This window comes from Corvus hawaiiensis, chromosome 10, assembly GCF_020740725.1.
Source record: "Corvus hawaiiensis isolate bCorHaw1 chromosome 10, bCorHaw1.pri.cur, whole genome shotgun sequence".
Lineage (NCBI taxonomy): Eukaryota > Metazoa > Chordata > Aves > Passeriformes > Corvidae > Corvus > Corvus hawaiiensis.
In genome coordinates this window covers 23,240,968-23,261,593 of record NC_063222.1, presented here as the reverse complement: position 1 = coordinate 23,261,593, position 20,626 = coordinate 23,240,968, and the positions used below count along the sequence as shown (strand labels likewise).

The following is a 20,626-nucleotide window of genomic DNA, read 5'->3' as shown; positions in this document are numbered from 1 at the left end:
CCAGCTAATGATCTCCAAATTTGCTGTTTAAAAAATGAAGGTGTTTTCAAATTCTATGAGTGTGAAATGTGTGAAAAGTCAGAAACAATATAAATGCCTTTTTTCCCCAGTCTGGATGCATTCTTGTTTCTGTTTAACCCTTTCATGCCTACACTTCTATTGCTTACCTGTTTTCAGTAAGTATTGAACAACTTGAGCAGACACCAAAAACAAGAGTGGCAAAAGCACTTGCAACCACTGAGCACTGGGGCTTTTTCTTTTTATAGCAGTGGTGGATTTGCCTATTTGCTGACCTGCAGGTATGCAATATCCAGTAGAGATGCAAGATTTAGCTTCATATTGCTCAGCAGTTACACAAAGTGCACCTTCCCCAGTCTGGAAACAAGGCTTAGTTTTAAAAAGTAAAATATTTTAATCTTAGTATCCTTAGTCTTAATTTTGGTCAGGTAATAATTTAATTTGGCCATAACAAAAATCAGTGACTCTTACGCATCCTTAGTTCCTATCCACTAAAATCCTAAGCATGACTTAAAATATGGCAACACAAATCATTAACCAGCCAATGTACTCTGGGATCAGAACTGGACTTCTAAGTAGTTAGTGTTGCATGAAATATCCGTGAAGGATTGCTCACAAACGAATTCCCGTCCACTGCTCTATCATACACACCTTGCCTGACACATCAATCTGCCAATCTTAAATCCTCCTTTAGTCCCCAGTGCCATTTGAGCATCTCTCAGTTTTTAATGTATTCAGCCTCACAGCATCCCTCTGCAATACAGGAATGCTGCTATTCCATTTTTAGAAAGGAAGAATACAGATGCTAAATCTGAGGAATGCAGACACCATGTCTGGTGCTGAGAGTACATGCCTCAGAAATGGGGTCTGCACTGTAGTTGATAGATGCTTCTGCTCTTGCCTCCTCCCTTCCAATTTCTCCTGTGGAAAAGGAGACAGATTAGGAGCAGATGTTGCTGTTTGCTCACAGGCTGTGACTGTGATGATTCTGATAATTTAGTCTGGTGCTCTGTCTTGTGTGGGCTATTGGACTTCATTGACTGAAGGAAGTTCTTGGTCCAGAGCATGTTTTATTTCAAAAAAGCCAAAAATCCACTCAAATTTGAAGTTGCTAATGATGCAGAATTCATCTGCAAATCCCTTCCTATGCTAAACAGACTGTAGCACCATTGGTGCAAAGAAGCACATCACAGAATTGAGGCTCTCCAAACCCCTCTGTCCCTCCATTGGTAATAAAACACCCTGGGTTGCCAAGTTTAGCATTTCATCTGCCTTCAGCTGTCATGGGAAGAAAGAGGGGGAGCAAGGCTCTTTCCATCTGGCACTGGTTGCATGTTTTCGGACTTCGGAGATCAGCAAACAGCAGAACACATTTGTCTACCCTGAAATGCAACCACATGCTCCAGCCTTAATTATAGCCTTTAATGGGTGCCAGCCAGGCTGGGGTAGCACAGATCTGTCCACTTTGGGTGAGCTTGTTGACTGATGCGTGTACCCAAATTCATGATTCCTGCTCCTGCTGTTCACCCATTCATGTTAGTTCCATGATTTTCACTCCAAAGTACAGCTTCAAATCCCACTTGCACATTAAATTGTGCTGATTATATTTTCCCTTTACACACAGACCCTCAGTTCAAATTGTGTCAAATTTTTGTGGTGATGTTATTAATACTTGAAAACATGCATAATAAAATTCTGACAGACCTTGAATTTAAGTACCTCTTTAGGGCTTCATTTTACTTTCAGCACTGCCAAGCATTACTTGTACAGTGAAGAGTCTGTCAGCTCTTGCATTTCTAACCATCATCCTTTAATAATTTAAAATGACTGCCTACCTGGCTATTGAGGACCTACTCTAATGGGAATCTGCTCCAGATGTTTACCTGTAAAAGCTTTGGCATTTCCCATGCTAGGATATACATTCATATAGCCTTCCATCAGGATCTGAAATAATATTCAGGTAAAAGTAGTTAAGGGTTTGAGAGTGCACAGAATGATCCCCTGGTTTGACAGATAGGAAAACAAACAGAGAGAATTCTATTTGTTTGAAGCCTGATGGATGCAGGCTGTATTTTAAAACAGAAAATATCTGAAACTCCTAACACAAGCTCAATAGTTCCTTAAATAGTCTCAGTACATCTAGTTTTATATCTCATTTTAAAAACGTGCCAATAATGGATGTTTGCATATTAGGAGTAAGTGCACTACTTTATTAAATGGTAGTGCATCTACAAGGCACCTGATGGATTTGAACTGAAAGGTCAAATGATGTTAAAAGGCTTTAAAATGATTAAGAGTAGCAATGATTGGTACCATGCTCTACTTAAATCTTTTCAACAAAAGCTTAAGGAAGAGTTACGCACACACCCACATAACATTCTATGGAGGGCACACACAGATTTTGCACTAACCAGCCTAAAAGTTTTCCACTGTTTTAGTGGAAGTGCTGTTTCATGTTCAAAACCCAAGATTTACTTAACAATCTGCATCAGGCTGCCACAATTTTTTATGCCACATCTAGAAAAGCAATGCTTGTGACATGGGTGCTAAACTAATTATCTTTTTGTGTGAAGTTGTCTTCAGGTAGGCTTTCTTCCTTTCCCATTTTGGTTGTTCCCTGCAAATTATGCTTGTTAAGTCATGTGGCCAATTAACATCAGCTTCCAATGACTGAAGCTATAATTATGTTTTGTTATATATGACAATTGTGACTGATATTCACAGCCAGAGCCAGTTCCCTGTTGTGTGATGTCACAAACCTAGAATAAAAGCCCTATTCCTAAATTGTCTGTAACGCAATTAAGATGAGACATAAAAAGTAGATGCAACAAATGTTAGAAAGGTACAGAGGAGATAATAGAAATAATTACATGAAAGTTAATGTATAGGTAATATAAATAGGGTTATTCTCTGCTGTACAGTAAGGTCTACTTAGATGTTTTATGAACTAGCAATTTAAAGCCAAACAAATCACAGCGCAAGATCAAAAATGATCTTCTGTGTGGCTGAAATCAGAACTGAGTTGAAATTGAGAAGGATTTTTAACAGTGCTATCCTTGCATATGTCTTTGAAAAGATGTGTCCATTTTTAACTAAAGCAACACTTAATAAAAAGCAAAAAAAAAGTGCAGAACGCAACTAATTTAAATCAGCCTATAAATCCACACTTGGCAGAAATGCCATATTTATACCTAAAATCTTCAGGTTCAGAATGAGCTACAAACACCAATAACTATTAATCTGCATATGAAAGTGTAACTACAGTGTCCTGAGACCCCTCCAGCACATGCACAAAAAGGACTGACATCAGCCTGTAGGAAAAAATGAAAGATGTATCATTTATGGTCAGGTTTTGAAAAGTATCTGAGTACCAAAAATGGCAATTATTTACTTCATTGAGTTGGACACTTAACTTTGTTAGTCACTTTTGAAAAGTGCATCTTCCTGCCACTTTTATACCAATACAGATTTTTATCCTCACAGAGTATCACCTTAATTCTTCCTCCAGTTTAGTTTTAAAGGATGAGAGTTTTCATGGAGGAACGTTTTAAGGTAGGAATCAATTCTTGATTACAGTCTGATATTTTTGCTCTCTGCCTTTGGTCTTATAATTTCATAAGCTCCATTGCTAATAACATATGCACTTAAACAACACTCTCCCAGCTGAATATTTGCACCTTTCAAATATTCCTGGCTGTAGGCTGCAACTGATATGAAACCACTGACCAAAAGGCAGTGATCTTTCTTCTTCCCATGAAGAGTTCCATAGCTTTTGTATAATCCATAGCCCAAAGTCCCACCAGCCTCAGCTGAATGCTGCATACCCTGACTGATGTCTCCAGCACTAGATTACTGCCCAAGACACACAGAGACATAATTTTTCTTTTGTAGGAGGGATTCCTCTTAAGACTGATGACTTTGGCAAAGTAGCATGAGGAAAATTCATTCTGCACATCATTTGCTTTGACATGGCACAGAGGCAGAGCTGAAAACTGGCCTTCCTTTATCTATATTATCTGTAATCTTTATAAGGATATTAGTAGTAGAAAATAACAGTATTGTAGAGACAGAAATTACTCAAAGAATAACTTCTTTATATATGAGATTTTATTCATGAATATGTGCTTCCTTTCTCAGATAAAGGACACCCGTTATTTTCTAAATATCCCAACATTATTTTCCAGATATACAGGCCAGTGCTACCAACATTTCATTGCTGTTCACGGTTGGTGCTCTGTAATTCTATGTAATTTTAATTAAAGAAGAATTCTGAGACAGTCTCCCCCTGTGTTACCATCAAGCATACAATTAACTGTGTACAATTTCTGCCGGGTACAGTCACACAGTGATTTCAGATTAATAATTTATTATTGCTTCCATATTTGTATCCAAAAAAAAAAAAGGCAGCATAGATTAAAAACAAAGCATCTACTGAAAACAGTACATGAATTTGGAAAGACTTTTTCCTCAGTGTAGATTTTAAACCTGAGAAGGACATAACTCCATCCTATGGACAATGAAGATAAATAATATCTGTAGCTTTACATTCTGAAAGTCACATGTTGGAAAGCCCTCACTAAAAGCTCAATCAAGGAGAGCAATACAAGCAATTTCATGCACAACCTTTCATCGTCTTTTTGGTCCTCAATAAGTGATTGTTCTAGTACTTCCAATATTGAAGATCCAATTTCTGATCTTGACTGTTCTGGCATTTTCTTCAAATTAGAATCAATATCAAAATAATAGCAGCAGTTGGCTTTCTACAAACAGACACATTTGTGCGGATGTTTTTCAGCGAATCCCAAAAGCAGGGCTCTTACTGTAACTGCCCTCACTACTCCTTGCAGTGCTTCAGAAACAATTCTCACAGAGAGCTTGCTTGAAAGTTTCATAACTAAGATCCTTCCAAATCAAAGGAATAAACAATACATCTGAGGTTTCTTCAAACGCTGAAGGGAGCAATCAGGGAAGTCACTTGAATACTGTTATGATGACAAAAAAAGTGCCTTTGAATCGGAATATTCAGAACAGTTGCTCACTGGGAAATTTTCCTATGCTCTCTTGCTATTGTCTTTCTTGATTTTGAGGGACTATTATGGCATGTTATGATTTGGGTGGTGGAAGAGATGCAGGAACCCAGTAAATGAGATCAAAATGCAATTCAGTCAGATGTTACAGTTTAAATTTACAACTAAGCTGATTTATTTCCTGTCCAACAGAAAACCCCCAACTTTTAAAAACAAATCACTAACTGTTTTGAATTGGTACTCAGGAACAATTCTCCTCATGAGGAGCAGCATTGTTCATGTATTCAAAATTTTGTTCTGAGTAGATGCATCCATTTGCAAATAGGACTGTTTGGGGGTGGAGGGATACCTAAATCAAAACTCAAAACAGTGTGACAATATCTAATTTTCTTGTCGGAGAGAATGGCAGAGCATCTAACATTTTAAAACTGTTCCCTGCCTTTGATGTCACTTTTGAGAATCTTACAATTTTTTTGAATACAGGGAGGGCATTTATCAGTATTTTTCCAGGTAGTTACTTTTTCAAATATTCAGCCCTTTCCATGATTTAGGAAACTAAGAAGTACCCATGCATCTTAACCTTCAGGCTACCCAAGTTATCAATAGTCTTTATTCAAGGTCTAAGTGTTAAACAACTTTCAAGTACTTTTTGAGAACTCAAATTTCAGACCCATCCAAAGACAGCTGTTTGTACACCGTTTTTACAAATCAGTGGACTGGAAGAAATCAACACTTTTATGTATGAGCAGAAATCTTGTTTATCTTAATATGTTGGATTTCCCTTAGCTAAGTGAACAGAAAGCTGCACTGAGCTTTCAGAAGTGTTCTGCCAAAACGAGTTCACACTTATGTTAGTAGACATTATGTAGAAGACACCCAATTCAGCAGGATCAGAATCAGAGCAATGTCTCACTGCATTTGAGCAAATGTGTTACCATTTTCAATTCCTTCTTGCTTTGCATAGTGTTTCAAAAATAGTTTTAGTTATGAGCAAGCCACAAAGAAACACTTATGCTCATCTGCCCATTTCCTTATGTAAAAGATGTTGCTTGAGAAACACTTCGAGAAAAAAATAACCTCACTAAATTAAAAAAAAAAAAAATATATATATAAAATATTGCATATTGCATGTATCTTCTTTGGTGCTTTCTTGAGATAAAATGTGTCTTAATATTTTTTCCAGACATTCGGGACAGTGGGGGACCTAAGCCTGTGATGGTGTATATTCATGGAGGGTCCTACATGGAAGGCACTGGAAATTTATATGATGGCAGTGTCCTAGCAAGTTATGGGAATGTGATAGTCATCACAGTCAACTATCGCCTTGGGGTACTTGGTAAGAAGCTTTCAGCTTTCCACTAATCCCTGCTATCTGCAATGCAATTCATATTACATGTGAGAATGTACTTTAAAAAAAAAAAAGGCAGAAGAGCAAACAAGTATTTTTAAATTTTCTTTGTCAAATATAAGGTTTGTATTCTGGGGATGAGATATAAAGACATGGCAGGTATTTTCTGGAAGAGCCTGCTGTCATGCTACATGAAACAGGTATTCCCATTGCTGAGCTGTCCAGACAGAAGAGTTTCTCTTTTCTTTTTTTTTTTTTTGTTTTATTTCTGTGAATAACACTAATGCTTTAATTCATGGACAGCTAAATGAATTTTTTTAAAATGTTAAGTCATAGAGGGTAGGGTTTTGTATTGGAATGAAAAAGACTAACTTTAGGGTACCATGCTTTTTTCATGCTTTGAAAAAGGATGTTTTGAAAACATCTTTTTACCTGTTTGTTTTGAGCTTCATTGTGGTTTTGAGAAGTGTCATGGGTGTCATTCAAATACCTCTAGTATTTCTTTTCCAGATAATGAATTACAGAATGAAAGAGTAACCTTTGATTGTTTCAAATACATTCAATAGGATGTGCTCGTGCTGTTGGTAGAGGTGTATGGTCTCCCTCTGGGACCTTTTATTTATGGAAAAAAAATTCCTCCCTTATTTGCTCAGTGTAGTCACATGCATGATAAAGTCCACCAGCTCTTGAGACAATGTGATTTTTGGGGGGTTTTTCTGCATTGACTGTAGGGTGGGTGTTTCTGCATATTCTACCAAAATATTGCATGCTAAGACATTTGAGAGCAGGAGTTGGATCCTGGGATATTATGGAGATCGGTACAGTAACTTCAGAAGACTTATATAGGTATAAGAATAGGTGTAAGAGTGTTCCCTGTAACATCTGAAGGGGTGTGACAGACCAAGTGTCATTCACAGCAGAGAGTTTGTTCTGAAGACCAGTCAACTTTATTTTCAAATATCACCTGCTCTGGTTTACTTTTGGGTTGTCGTTCTTTGTTTGTTGTTGCTCTGTTCTTGGTGTTTTGAATTCAGTTAGCACAGTCCCCAAAAGCCTTGGTTCTGCTTTGCTCATCTGGGTAATTTTCTTCCAACATTTTCATTTTTGTTAAAAATTTGACATACTAATTTCAGGGGGAGGGAATGTGAAACTTATTCTACCACAACTGTTTTACAAGGAATTGAATGACTTCCAGAAAGATCATAACTATTATTGTCTGGGCTTATTTCCTTGGTACAGGAAACTTCAGTCATGATGTACCACTTTAAGTATGGAAGCTCTGGTATTTTGTATGGTTTTCTTCCTGCTGTTTTCCAATTACGTGATGACTTCAAGTCCTGGACACATATTAGTACAGCAGTTAATAAATAATCTGTTACCTGTGCCTCTAATCAACATTTCAATTTGACACCAGTGCCTGTCTTTGATGTCTCAAACAACATTTCTCTGTATTATATGCCAGTATTAAAGAAAGTATCTATTATCTGAAAGGGCTGTTTATTTTTGTATATTATTTAGTTTTATTCCTCAGTCATTAGTAATTGCAGTGTTTAAAAGGGCTAGTTGCTTGAAAGATGAAAATTAATACACTTTTGTTGATGATAATGGTTTTTCCACTTCTAAATTAACACTGATCCCTGAGGTAACCCACAGCTAACATCTCACTGAGCTTAGGAGGATTTAATTTTTGTTCATGCTTTTGTGATTCTTTGGGCTTTGTGGTCTTTACTGAGCCTCAAGGGTCAAAGAGCTAATTTTGTTTTAAGTGGGACCTATTACAGTAAAACCTCTAAAATTCACAGCAGAATCCAGTGATTGGTATGAATGCTTGATATTACTTTCAAACCAACTAAAATAACCCTGTGTCAGGTTTGCAGGGTTTTCTTAGTAAAACCAATGCTGTTTATGTAGAACTCATACACATCTGTTGTATTTGGTGCAACGCCTATCTGTTGTGCATTAAACAAATAATGATGATGTATCATTAAATAGGTAGTGGAGAAACACAGCAGCAAAAAAAAAAGAAAATCAGAAAAGAAAGTTCAAAAAGTTTAAGTTTTTCCTGCCTTTCTTTCTTTTCTGATCTACAGATACCATCAGGGTAGGACTTTGCACAATTGTAGTAGATATCAGCTTTTAAGTTTGATGTTTTGAAACCCTTGTTCCTCCTTGTTCCAGGAGGATGTTACCCTTTGCAGTCACATTGAGATATGGTTTTATGAAAACGTAGGTGGAAAATTCTCAACTTCCCTTACCTGATCATATCCCACGAGGTGAGAGGTCCAGCTCCACTGACTGGCGTCTGTGGGATGCTTGGATCTCACTTTGCCACTGTGTAAAATGCCTGGCTTTGCAGGCAGAAGGAATATTTAAAGAATTATTTATCATAGGAGAAGATGTAGGGACAAAATAAGGTCTGTCTTCTCCCTTTCATGTGACCTTTATTGGTCTGGTTTCTTGTATCAGTCTTTTGTGGATATATGTCTTTATTTAGGTGATCTCCGTGAATTGTCTGCCATTGTTTCACCAAGATGTTGACTTTTCTTAAATGAATAACCTGATAAATCACTATCATTCAATAAATGTTTAGAGCTGCAATAGCAACATTTTCTTCCAGATCAGTCGTGATGGGACTGGGGATTTTGACATTAGGTTCCTCACAGTACTGCTATTAAGTACACAGTAGACAGATTTTGATGCAGTTCAGATTATTTTTCTGTTTATTCCGAGTTGAAAGATCCTTTGGTTTATGGACCAATCTGCTCGAGGAGTTGCATTTTGTGGAGATGCAAGATTTACTTCTAAATAAATCATTAGAAAATGCTTAATAGTGAAATCCATTTGGTAAAGAGAAAACAACAACAAAAACTAAAGAAGGATGGAGCAAGTGCATTTAAATTACAAAAAAACCAAAACCAAACCAAAACCAAAAAAAGCACCAACAAAATAAACCAAACACACAATCCAGAAAAACCCCAAAGCCCTGGTGAGTTCCCTGGCCCAATTTTGTCTTTGAAACAAGTCTGAGAACGAAAGTCTGTTAGAAACTGTCCTTAGATAAAGATGATGGAAAAGAGAACTGTTTGCCCTGGGAAACTGGGGACTACTGAATAAGAAGCCATTTGAAACAGACTATTTATGTCTTCTTTAGATTCTTTTTCAATGCAAGTCTTGTGCAAGCAATTTCACCAAGAAGAAATACTGCAGAAGCAGTCTAATAGCCTTGAAGGACAGTGCAGATATGTTTTTATGGCTTCTCTTTGGGAAAGGACAAATATGAAGTTTGGATTTTAAACTCAGCTGATTTGTGATGTCAAATGTTTACTCAAAATATATTCACTTGGTAAAAAGCAGGAGCATTTTATTTAATTTTCATTAAGAAAATGAAAAAGATTTATAAAAGGAGTCTATTCAATGTCCAGAAAAGATCATGATCGACAGATCTGCCAGTGCTGTTTTCTGTGTTCTTTCTTATGAAAGGTTTATTTAGAGAAGGAGATTGCTTTTGGTCACCATTGGCTACTACTGCTTTTGATTTCAGTAGCAGAGAGAAAGGAGAGAGCTGGTTTATGCTAACTGGGAATTTGTTTCTTCATTTTATTAATTTATACTCTTTGCTCTTGATTATCTTTAATACACAGGACTTTAATAAAACTTTAATAGAAAATAACTCTGTTTTTATTGAAGGTCACAAACTGAATTGGGAGAAGGAATAATGACTCAGAGGAAACTCTGTGTTGAGCACTGCTTTAAATTTCCAATTTTTACCTCTTGAAGAGGCAGTGGTTGTCCCTACAGAAACAGTAAATTGTTACTCCAAGGGATCTGGGTTAAAAGGTGTTAATAAATAAAAAGAAAAAATGGTCTGTATTTTGTATTTTCTGTTAGGCATTCTGAATAATGTCTGCATTAGGAAGGCAAACATTCTAAACTTTTAGATCAAAATTCATGTTACAATGGAAGCACACCCATGAGTGAGATTGTCTTCTTTATGCCTTCTTTAATTATATGAAATCTTCCCTTTAGAGGGAGGTAGAGGAACTATTACTGTCATTAAGTCTTGCATTTACACTGTCACGCTCTAGTTTGAGAATGTTGACTGGGATTACCGAATAGAAAACACTTATCCAGGTGTTCCACCACTTCGAATTTTGGGAGGTTTTTTTGCCAGTTAGTACTTTTAATGTTACAAGTAAAGTCACTGCAGCAGACTGAAAGCTCTGCTAACATTATTCAGTACACTATTTCCCAAATAACTGCACTGAAATCAATGGGGCTCTTCAGTGCAGGGCATCCCCTTGTGACAGAGCCTGGTTGCCTGTGATTTGAAGTGATGTGACGAGGAACGAGGGTAGTGGAAAGGCATTTGCTCCTCTTGCACAGAACTGCTTCTGAGAAGAGCTGTTCTTAGAAGTTTGTTGTGTTTTGCAGCCCAAAAGTCCCTTTTTCAGCAGTGTGTTGTGTGAGCCAGCTGTGCTGGGCTGCAGCATTCATGCCAAATATAACCCAGATTAGTGACAGAAAACAGAAAAAGCGAAAGATACCATCACAAAAGCCTTTTCTTAACTTTTTTAGTTCCTGTTGGAACTTCATGGGTAATGTAGTGACAGAGGATGAGTCTTATTAGGCCATAAAATGTTTTGTTGCTGTGTGTCTGGGTACATGAGGAAAATACCTCTGGTTCGAACATGCATTTGCTGCTGTGCAGAATGATGCCAACCTGCAACCTCTTATTGGCCAAAGAGGTACATGGAATATAAGGACACAGCCCTGTAGTAAGTGTTGGGCCACCTGTGCCATGCCCAGAATTTCTGCCCTCATCCATCCTGCTCTCAGCAAGGAGCTGCACATTCCCAACAGGCCAAAAAAAACAAAGCACAGCCTTTCCTTTATGATCAAGTTTATGTGCTTCAGTGCCGTGGTAATTCCAGAATGCAGCCAGGTGAAACTTTTCACGGGATGAAGAATTATCAGCTGACCATTTGCAGGTCACAGAGATGAGAAAATATTGTAATGAAAGCTGCTTCAGAGCAACATGGAAGTACCTGCCTATTTCTGGAGTCTAATTCCATTGGGATTGACTAGAAGGTACTTTCTTGTTTTGTTTTAATACTTTTCTCTTTTCAAATAGAAGAACATACCATAATTTTTCCCATTGCTTTCAAATTAGATCTACTTCTTTCACTGTTAATCTGATTTCTCAAACCAATTTACCCTAATTTTGGTAATTATTTACTTTGTATTGTTTCCATAGTTTGGATGGGTTTTTATACTGCCTTGCTCATCTCTCTGTTTTGACAGCATGGTAACACTACTGCAAATATTAAAAAGAAGATGTCTGTAAAATATGATTCAAAATAATGTATAAAATTTAGATATAACCCTTTCAAAAATTGCTTCATATCAGATGAAAAAGCTTTGGTCAACTTCATAAAGATATTGTGATGAACTAGTGTTCTGTTTCACTTAAGTATTTTTGCAAATACAACCTATTATGTTCTTATTCTGCAACCTGGAGAGTTGTCTCTCCTGAAAAGAAGCCTTTTCACTTCAGTAAAAGTAAGCATCTCATGGCATAGTGGCCATTCAGTGAAAGTAACAGTGCAATAAGAAGGTTTATGTTAGTTAGATATCAAAGGAGATAAAAAATGTACAAAAGACTCTTTTTCCTACATTGCTTAGACTGTGGGGTTTTCTTTTATAGTTCACAATTTAATATCCAGTAAAAGTGGGAAAATGTTTGATCATTAGCTTTGGTGACAAGCACATCCATTATCTTTTTATGAAACCTTAAAGGTACTGTCAGGAGATGGAATTTTATTCCAGCTTTGCTGCACCTCTAAAGGGTCTCTGATGAGCCTTACTTCTATTATCCATTTCCTAACGTGTTTGAGTAAAATGATAGATGAGCAGAAGATTATATATTATTGCCTAATTAAAAGTACATTACATTGAAAGTAAAGACGGAAAATTAATAGCAAAACACATCAAAATGTGCAGTCAAAAATCATTCAAAGTTTCTGAAATGGAAGAACATGCAGGGAATGTTAATCTATAAATACTTTTAGGGACCCCTGGCAGCTTCATAACAGTTTTCCGTTAGATATAAATGAAATTTTAATATTTTAGGATTATGCAGTAGAGAGGGTGTCCAGAAGGCCTGATCTGATCCCACCTTAGCCTGGGGCATCACAGAGTCTTGGTTTGAAGGCCTCCAAATGAATTTGATTCTAGATAAATAGAAGGAGTTAAGATAGAAGGAGTGCTGCAGTTATCTATTCCCCCTGGTGCTGTACTTAACAAGGGCTGATTTACACATACTTAGAATTCTAAAAATGTATTAGACAATTCTTATTTAATACAGCAGGTAACCTCGGGGCAGCCCAGTTTGCAGGAGGCCCAAGCATGGCTCATCTAGATTTGCAGTGTCCTAATTTCATAGGTCCATTAATAGAATTAGCATTCAAATCTCAGACCTGCTGTAATTAATGATATTTTAGTGGTTTGTTTGGTTTTTTTTTTTGAGTTGGTGCCAGCCAGAGGGAGGTGGGGTATGCAGAGAAAGGAAGATTGCCACACTTGAGTCTGTACCACCACAATGACAAAATGGGTGTGTGGTAAACAATGGGTCATTGACTAGAGATGTTTCAAGGGTCAACTGCAGAGCACAGCAGGCAAGATATTTATGAAATGGGAACCCTGAATAAACAGTGCACTCTTAAAATGAACCATTTCTTTTCTATTTGTGCTTTTTCTAGCACAGCCAATTGACATTATCCACCTGCTCAGATAGATGCATACACACACCCGCTTCTCTATTTTTTAGGGCACAAAGGCATCATTTTATTTGCCATTGAATAGGTTTCTATCTTGGTACAGGTACCTTTTAAATAACATGTTTATTCTGATGTTTTTCACTAGACTTCTTTTCTGGTAAACAGAAAAATAATAAGTAACACACTTTATTCATTTTGGCACAAGAGCAGTTTGTGTCACTTCTGTCAAGACATATTACTTTTTGGTAGGATAAATTTCCTTCATCAATATTTAATCATATAATAAAAGTATCCCAGTTTTTCTAAATAGCAGATTTATCTTTGAGTGCATAATAAACTTCAGCATGATAATATTTGCAAAATAGGAAAGAAAAAGCGCTCACTGAGGACAAGTTATAAATACCTTCCTGCCTCAAAAAAAACCCCCAAAATCTTTGACCTTATTGTCCTACGTGATGTTATTTGTAATTTTTATCATCTAGCTATGTGTAGCTACCTTCACTTTGCTGTAAGTAATATCTGACTGAATTATTTTTGCACCATCACTGATCTCCTTTCAAAACCTTTAATCTGCTGTATTTTTAATGTTTCAGCTGTACAATAGTACCTGTATTTTACACTATACACTATCCTAAGCCTTTGGTTGTCTTGTGATGGGAGACTTTGTTGGGAGCCACATTTGGCCCCATCCTTAGAAGCAAACAGAATTTAGGCTGCTCTGTCTTTGCCAGAATGCCAAACTTCCCAGGAAAGGATCTGTCTGACTGTAAGCCAAGAGCTGGGGATAAATTGGGATTTTTATGCAATTTGTATCTCACTGCAGATCATTCTCACACAGAAATAATCCTCTGAGTTCCCAACATTCTGTTTTTCAACCCAAGCAGAAAGACATCAAGAAATACTCTGCAGCTCAGCATCTAAGTCAGGTCTGTGCCCAGCCTTGGTGGGTCGGGAACTCTGCATTCCTGAGTTTTATGCAGCTGTAATTCAAGCCCAGAAAAAAGGTGAATGAAAATTCTTTCAACGTTTATGATAGAAGTAGCAGGACAAGTAGATAGAATATTTCTAAATTCCCAGTTCACGGCATTTAATTACATATATTGAAATAGTTTTCTGAAGCTTAAATTAAGCACTTCTGTGTACTGTGGGGCTTTGGAAGCAATAGATATTTTGACAGGGATTTCCATTGCAAATATTGCTCTCATTTTTCACACATTTCAATTGCATAAAATTCCTCATTTTATGGGTTTTTCGTGTGCATATTAGTTTACATATATGGGTACTAGCTCAAATATTATTCTGATCCTTCCTTGATGTAGTACCCCACGATATTTTTGAGTCAGATGAACAAGATCTGTATTTTAAGGTTGTAAAAGCACTTTTTAATGGTCAAAAAGAGTAATGTGAACAATAGATCTAGAGGAAAAAAACTCTCTTGGCAGCAGTACTGCAAGAGAGAGTCCTAAATTTTTTCTTCTATTTAATGTGTGATCCATGTGTAAATGGCTGCCTCAGCCAACCTAGAAAATGCTACAGTAAAAATGTTGCAATTTGCATTACCTTCTAATGGAGAATATATAGAAGACTGCATTGATTGATACACCGATTTCTTATATCCCAAGATGTACTGGCAAATAAATATTATTTTGGCAAAAACTGCATTTGAATACATTATTACATGAAAAACTGCTACATGAAGGTCTATGAAAGGCCAGAGGAAATTATGTATATTGGTTAATATCCTTTGTTAAGCAAAGTATGAAAACTGCCTTCCAGCAAATATAAATACTAGATACTTATGTATTTGCAAAAGTATTTTGAATATATCTTGTGTTTTACATGTTGCAAGCTAAAAATATTTTTGAGAAAAGAAAGATGACTTATGCACTTTAATTAAGAATTTGAAATCTATCCTCCATATTTTAGGGTGGTTATTACTTCAGAAATAAATCTTACTGGCATTTTTCTTTGTTCTGCAGTAATTTTTCACTATTTTTTCAAGATCCTTATGAAATAGAATGAAAGAGAGTTGAGAAGTCTTTGTCTGGGTGACTCTGTACAGATCCAAGAATTCTACTGATTTTAAAAATCATTTTTGCTGTGGTTTTTTTTGTCGGTTCTTGGATGTTTGTTTTTATGAAATCTCCCTTATTCATTATAATTTGTTCATTTTCTCAAGGCTTTCCACCAGGATTTTGGTTGAGGGGTCTTAAATTTCCATAGGTATGCTGACAAATTTCTTTACTATTTATTTTATTATTGAAGAATGAAGTGTTCAGTACAGAAGCACAAAATATTAAAAGAAAGGAGGCAGAGAACCATATAACTCCATATAATTTCAAAAAGATAAGGCAAACATACCCCCAAGCTGTTTTGCTTACTTAGGTTCTAATATCCCATGAGTTTGCTAAGCAGTTATTTGTATCCTATTACTCATTCCAACAGGAAACACACAGGGTACTGAATTTCTTCCCAAAATGTTTGTTTCCATCCCTACTCTTCGGTATAATTTATTGCACATTAATTGATTTGCTTCAATGACTGGAATTTTCCTTTCAGCTCCAGGTAAATGCTGTGTCTCCACTGGAGATGGGTTTGCATTTCATCTGTGAGGCTTTACTGAAGCAGTCACACAGGGGGGTGTCCTTCACCGAGCCCTGTGTGCTGAGGGGCCAAAGGCCATGAGCTTTCAGCTACCCATGAGCCATATTAATGACCCTGTAAAATGCACTCCTGAGCACCCTGGTGATAGAATCACTCACTTTACTATTACGTGCCTCTTGAAAAACGTGCTCTAAATATTTTCCTTTTGCCATTATACAGTCCTTAACTAGGATGGCTAAATTATGGTGGAATGAAAGGGAAATGTTCACATTAAAAGGAATATTAACTTTCTTTCCACCATTTTTTTCTGATCATTTATCTCTCCTATGGGGAAAGACTGGGACAATTGGGTTTGTTCAGCCTAGAAAAGAAAAGGCTTCAGAGTGACCTAATTGTGGCCTCCCAGCACCTGAAGGAGCTACAAAAATGGAGAGAGACTTTTTACAAGGGCCTGGAATGAGAGAACAAGGGGCAATGGCTTCAAACAGAGAGTAGGTTTATATTAGATATCAGAAAAAAATTCTCCCCTGTGAGGGTGGGGAGGCCCTGGCACAGGGTGCCCAAAGGAGCTGTGGTTGCCTCATGCCTGGAAGAGTCCAAGGCCAGACTGGAAAGGGCTTGGAGCAACCTGGGATAGTAGAAGGTGTCCCTGCCCATGGCAGGGGATGGAACTGGGTGATCTTTATGGTTCCTTCCAACCCAAACCATTCTATGGTTCTATTACTTAAAATTTTCTCTTTTGATACTTCATGGGCTTGCCCATCCTGTGTGTTCAAAGCTTAAAGTCCTTTTCATCACTGGGTTTCTCCTGTTTTTGTAACTGATAGCTCATTTGCTTGGAATTTGGTTATCATTAGGTTCTTGAATTACTATTAAAGATAACCTAAAGTGGAAATGTACTCACTATTTCATTTATTTTCTTTCTGATAACAAATCACTTGACAACTACCTTGCTAGCATAGAGCTTTTCTAATGTGGGTTCCCTCCAGCTGAATATGTGCTTTAAAAATGTTATTGATAAATACAAGATATTACCTGCATTTTCCAGCAATCACAAAATTCAACACCTATGGTAGTGCCTGAATTTCATCTTTGCAGTTTTTTCTAAGGTAGATGCTATAGAAGTAATGATCACAATTTCAAATTTAAGGTTCTATTTTTAAATGGATTTAAAACAATGCACACATTTCTTTTCCTCTACCCCTCATAAGCACATAATGTTGCTTTTTTATCCTTTGAAAGTTCTATATAGTTGTTGGCTGGTTTCTTTTTATAAATATTTCATAAGTAGTGTTTTGATCTCTGGTTCAAATTCAGTCATGGCAGCAGATGTTCTTGATAGGTTTCTTTTGCAAGTACCGTGTACAAACAAATTTACAAACAGGAGTATATTCAGTAGGTGTAGTGGAACTGATAATATTGAAAAAGTATTATGAAGAATAAATTCACAGTTTTAAGCTTCTTTTGTTTCCTTGAGACATAAAAAATATGAACAAAAACTATCATTACTTGGCTATAGTGTATCAGAGATGCAGCTGAGAGTTAGAAAAAAGTCTGGATCATCTTAAAAATGTTGAAAAAAGCCCTTCTCTTGCAAACAATGTTGTCTTGCAACCAGATCCAGTTCCAGGCTATCACAGAGCAGCTCTTCTTGCAAGGTGGTGGCGAGCAGCTGTCATTAGGAACCATCAACTTTGCTAGAACCGGATCTATTTTTACCAGGACTAAGCACAAACAGGAAATATTAGGTGTTTGTATCAACAAGGTTTTGCATCTGTTCAACAGCCTGGTGCAGTGTCTCTGAAAGAGGTGCAGGTTTAGTTTCTGCTGCCTTGAGCACCAAAGAAAACTGGGTCCATGTGTTTGTTTCTCTCTCTCTTACTCCCATTCTTCTAAGCACCTCTGTGGCTCACTCCTGCAGTCTGCAGTGTTCCAGAATGACTCTGAACGAATTCTGGATATTGCATTCAGAGTATGTGAGTCTTGCTCTGCTTTTATATTGTTCCCTTACAATACTCCAACAAAATAATTTTGAAAAATGAGCCCAAGAGGGTTTATTTCCCATTAACAACTGAATGCTGGCATTTGGATGATGGAAATAGGTAAGTTCCTTTGTGTGACTGTACAGCTGAGAGCTTTTGTCATGAGATTGTGCTTTTCATTTACACGAGCTCTTATTCCTCTGCTGCTAAAACTTTTTTAGTCCTTTAAAAGCTTTTCCCGTCACATTCTCTGTATCTTCTCAGTGTTTCCTCCCAGGAGATCTGTATGATTTAGGTAAAGATAATCGATCTCACTGAAAGAAACAAAATTACTTGTGACGATCAATGTGTGCTAACAGTTACTTGTTGTTAAAGTCATCCTGCAAAGTTGCAGAACACAGCAGAAACATATTCAGAACGTGGTTCTTCTCTCTGCCAAGCGAGCAATATGCAAAAAGCCAAAGAAAATTAAAACAAACTTGTGGCGAGTCTGGCTTTCACTAGCTTCAATGTGAGTTTATAGAGAATGAAGAAGATTTAACAAAACAAAATCAGACTCTTGGTGGCATCTAGCAAAAGGACAAGTGGCAGTGGGCACCAAGTATAGAGGAAAGTCCAGAAATAAAATCCTTGTTTATTCTGAGGGTGGTCAGATGCTGGATCAGGTTGCCCAGAGAGGCTGGGGAGTCTCCAGGGCACAGAGTTATCCAAACCCCACCTGGACACAGGCCTGAGTAACCTGTTGTAGCTGACCCTGGTCCAGCAGGGGAGATGGTGACCTGAAATCTCCAGAGGTCCCAGTTACCTCAAGGCTGTGATTCTGTGATCTTAAGGCAGAGCAGTGGGTCCTGAGTACTGTGAGAGGGCAGATTAATTATTCTCTAGACATCTACCTGTTCTTTTAACTCCTGATTTTCTTTGTAAACCTTCTCTCTGCATAGTCTGGGCTCTCCTGAAAATGAATTAGCCCATTATAGTTGTCTTAGGCAACAAATACGCTTTTCTGCAAAGCACTATTACCTTTTTTTGACACCAGTAGATGTATCAGCTACTCACATGTGCTATGGTTTCAGCCTGTGGCTCATGGGCACAGAAGGGATTGCTCGTTCTGCCATTCCAGTGGAGTAAACTGGCTCTGTTTTGACAGCCTGGCAGTGAGAGATAATGATCTGTCTCCTGAAAATTTAACCAGGCTTATGTCCAGAGAAGAGATGCAGAACCATTTTCACACCTAAGCCTTTCCAGGTCTTTTGGTAAACCCTGCATTTACTGTAGCACTGCCCAAGAATTGAACAGGGGGGTGGAGGTGGGTGAGAATCAAATGGTCATAGGTTAGATCAAGTGAAGTCTTACGCTGTAGCTTTTTCAGCTGGAATTTGGGTTTTTGGGAATGGAGCTCCTGATTTTAAGGAATCCTAAAGATTGCCTGCAAGTTTTAAGACAGTGGAAGACTACTATTTCTCTCCCTTCTTTGCCTGTTTTTCATCTTAGGAAAGGATCCAGTGTAAGCTGGGTGTTGAATTGTTCTAATTTGGTGACATTTACTTAGGTTCAGCCTCCAACACTGGCATCCTGGGGTTTTTTTTCTTTGTTTTTGTCATGCCAGAGTGTTTCCTCTGTGCTGTCACTCATCTCACTGTTCCTTTTCCAGACAATTTGGCAATTTCTGAGGACATATTTTTTCACATCTCTTGACACGTATTGAAAAATCACAAGTTGATAAAGACCAATTTCTTAACTAAAATCTGCCTGTGCTACAGATGAATACATCACTTAGGGTACATTAGTGAAATTCTAAAACCTTACTTTTTGGAAGCTGATCATACACTAAAAGCAGCAAAAAGGAAAAAAAATTAAATTGCCAATTACAGCTAATAGCTTTCTGCAATTGACATGAATAAAGCAGATTGAAAGTACTTTTAAAAGCAGCTTCTCAGTAAATCCAAGTAGTGAAATGTTTTGGAATGAAGCAGTTGCAAAAAGGAGGTTAAATATCCTGTGCTTAACAACTTGCAGAACCTAGAGATCTGTTTTAGAGACATCTTTGGGGATTTCTCTGTAAAAATACAACTGATAAATGGGTGTGTTTTCCCTTGAGAGTGTTTACATATATCTTATATTATTTGCTGCATCTCCTTAAAAAAGAAATTTACAACCCAAAAATTTTAGTTTAAAAAGACAACAAAAAAATATAACTCAATGCTAGTGATAAATCTTATTATTTCATTAAGTGTTTTCAATATTAGCAACCCTTTAACATCAATATTTCTGAGGTGAATCAAACAAGTTGAAGTACTTTTTCTGAAAGCTGAAAATGTATTTTGTATATTAAGTCACTCATTTTTCAGAAGGAATATTATAGTAGTTTTAAAGATGGAAGAGTTTCAAGAAGAGCAAAGAGCTTGTTATACTCTGATAAGTAAAGAAGTAAAGATGACTCACCAAAACAGGGCTTTCTGAACATTTTATATATATATATATTTCTCAGCACTGTGTAAAGCACAGATGAAAGGTTAAGAGAGTAATAAACAAAGCTGGAATGTGATTTTGATGGGTAAGCTGCACTTTGATCTTCAGACTATAAAACACTGCTACCTGGGTCAGAACTAACACTCAGCAGGACAAACAATCACTTGTTCGCTGCGCTATAAAGTTCACAATTCCTCTTTCTGTGCCATGCTAGCAAGCATTCTGTGCCACTAAAGGCAGGAAAGAGAGAGTGTAGAAGTTTTAGCAATTTGTGTAATTTAAAGCAACTTTAAACATGTGCTAAAGTTTTCCTTAAAGTTCTCTGATCTTTAACAAATAGCACTATAGGAATGGATTTGCAGCAAATACTGAGCAACTTTAAAGATCTTGAAAATACTAATA

At 37.1% G+C, this 20,626-nt stretch overlaps 1 protein-coding gene across 11 annotated transcripts in view; it reads left to right on the top strand.

Moving 5' to 3' along the window:
* The window catches only part of NLGN1 (neuroligin 1), a 428,576-nt gene that overhangs the window by 228,192 nt on the left and 179,758 nt on the right, over positions 1-20,626 (top strand). For 10 of the 11 annotated variants that reach the window (XM_048314467.1, XM_048314466.1, XM_048314475.1 and 7 more), the window contains one exon: positions 6,229-6,381. The exons of the other annotated variant lie outside the window; for it this stretch is intronic. In XM_048314467.1, the coding sequence (XP_048170424.1) occupies positions 6,229-6,381 (153 nt within the window). The remainder of the gene's footprint in view (positions 1-6,228; positions 6,382-20,626) is intronic. 11 annotated transcript variants of the gene reach the window in all.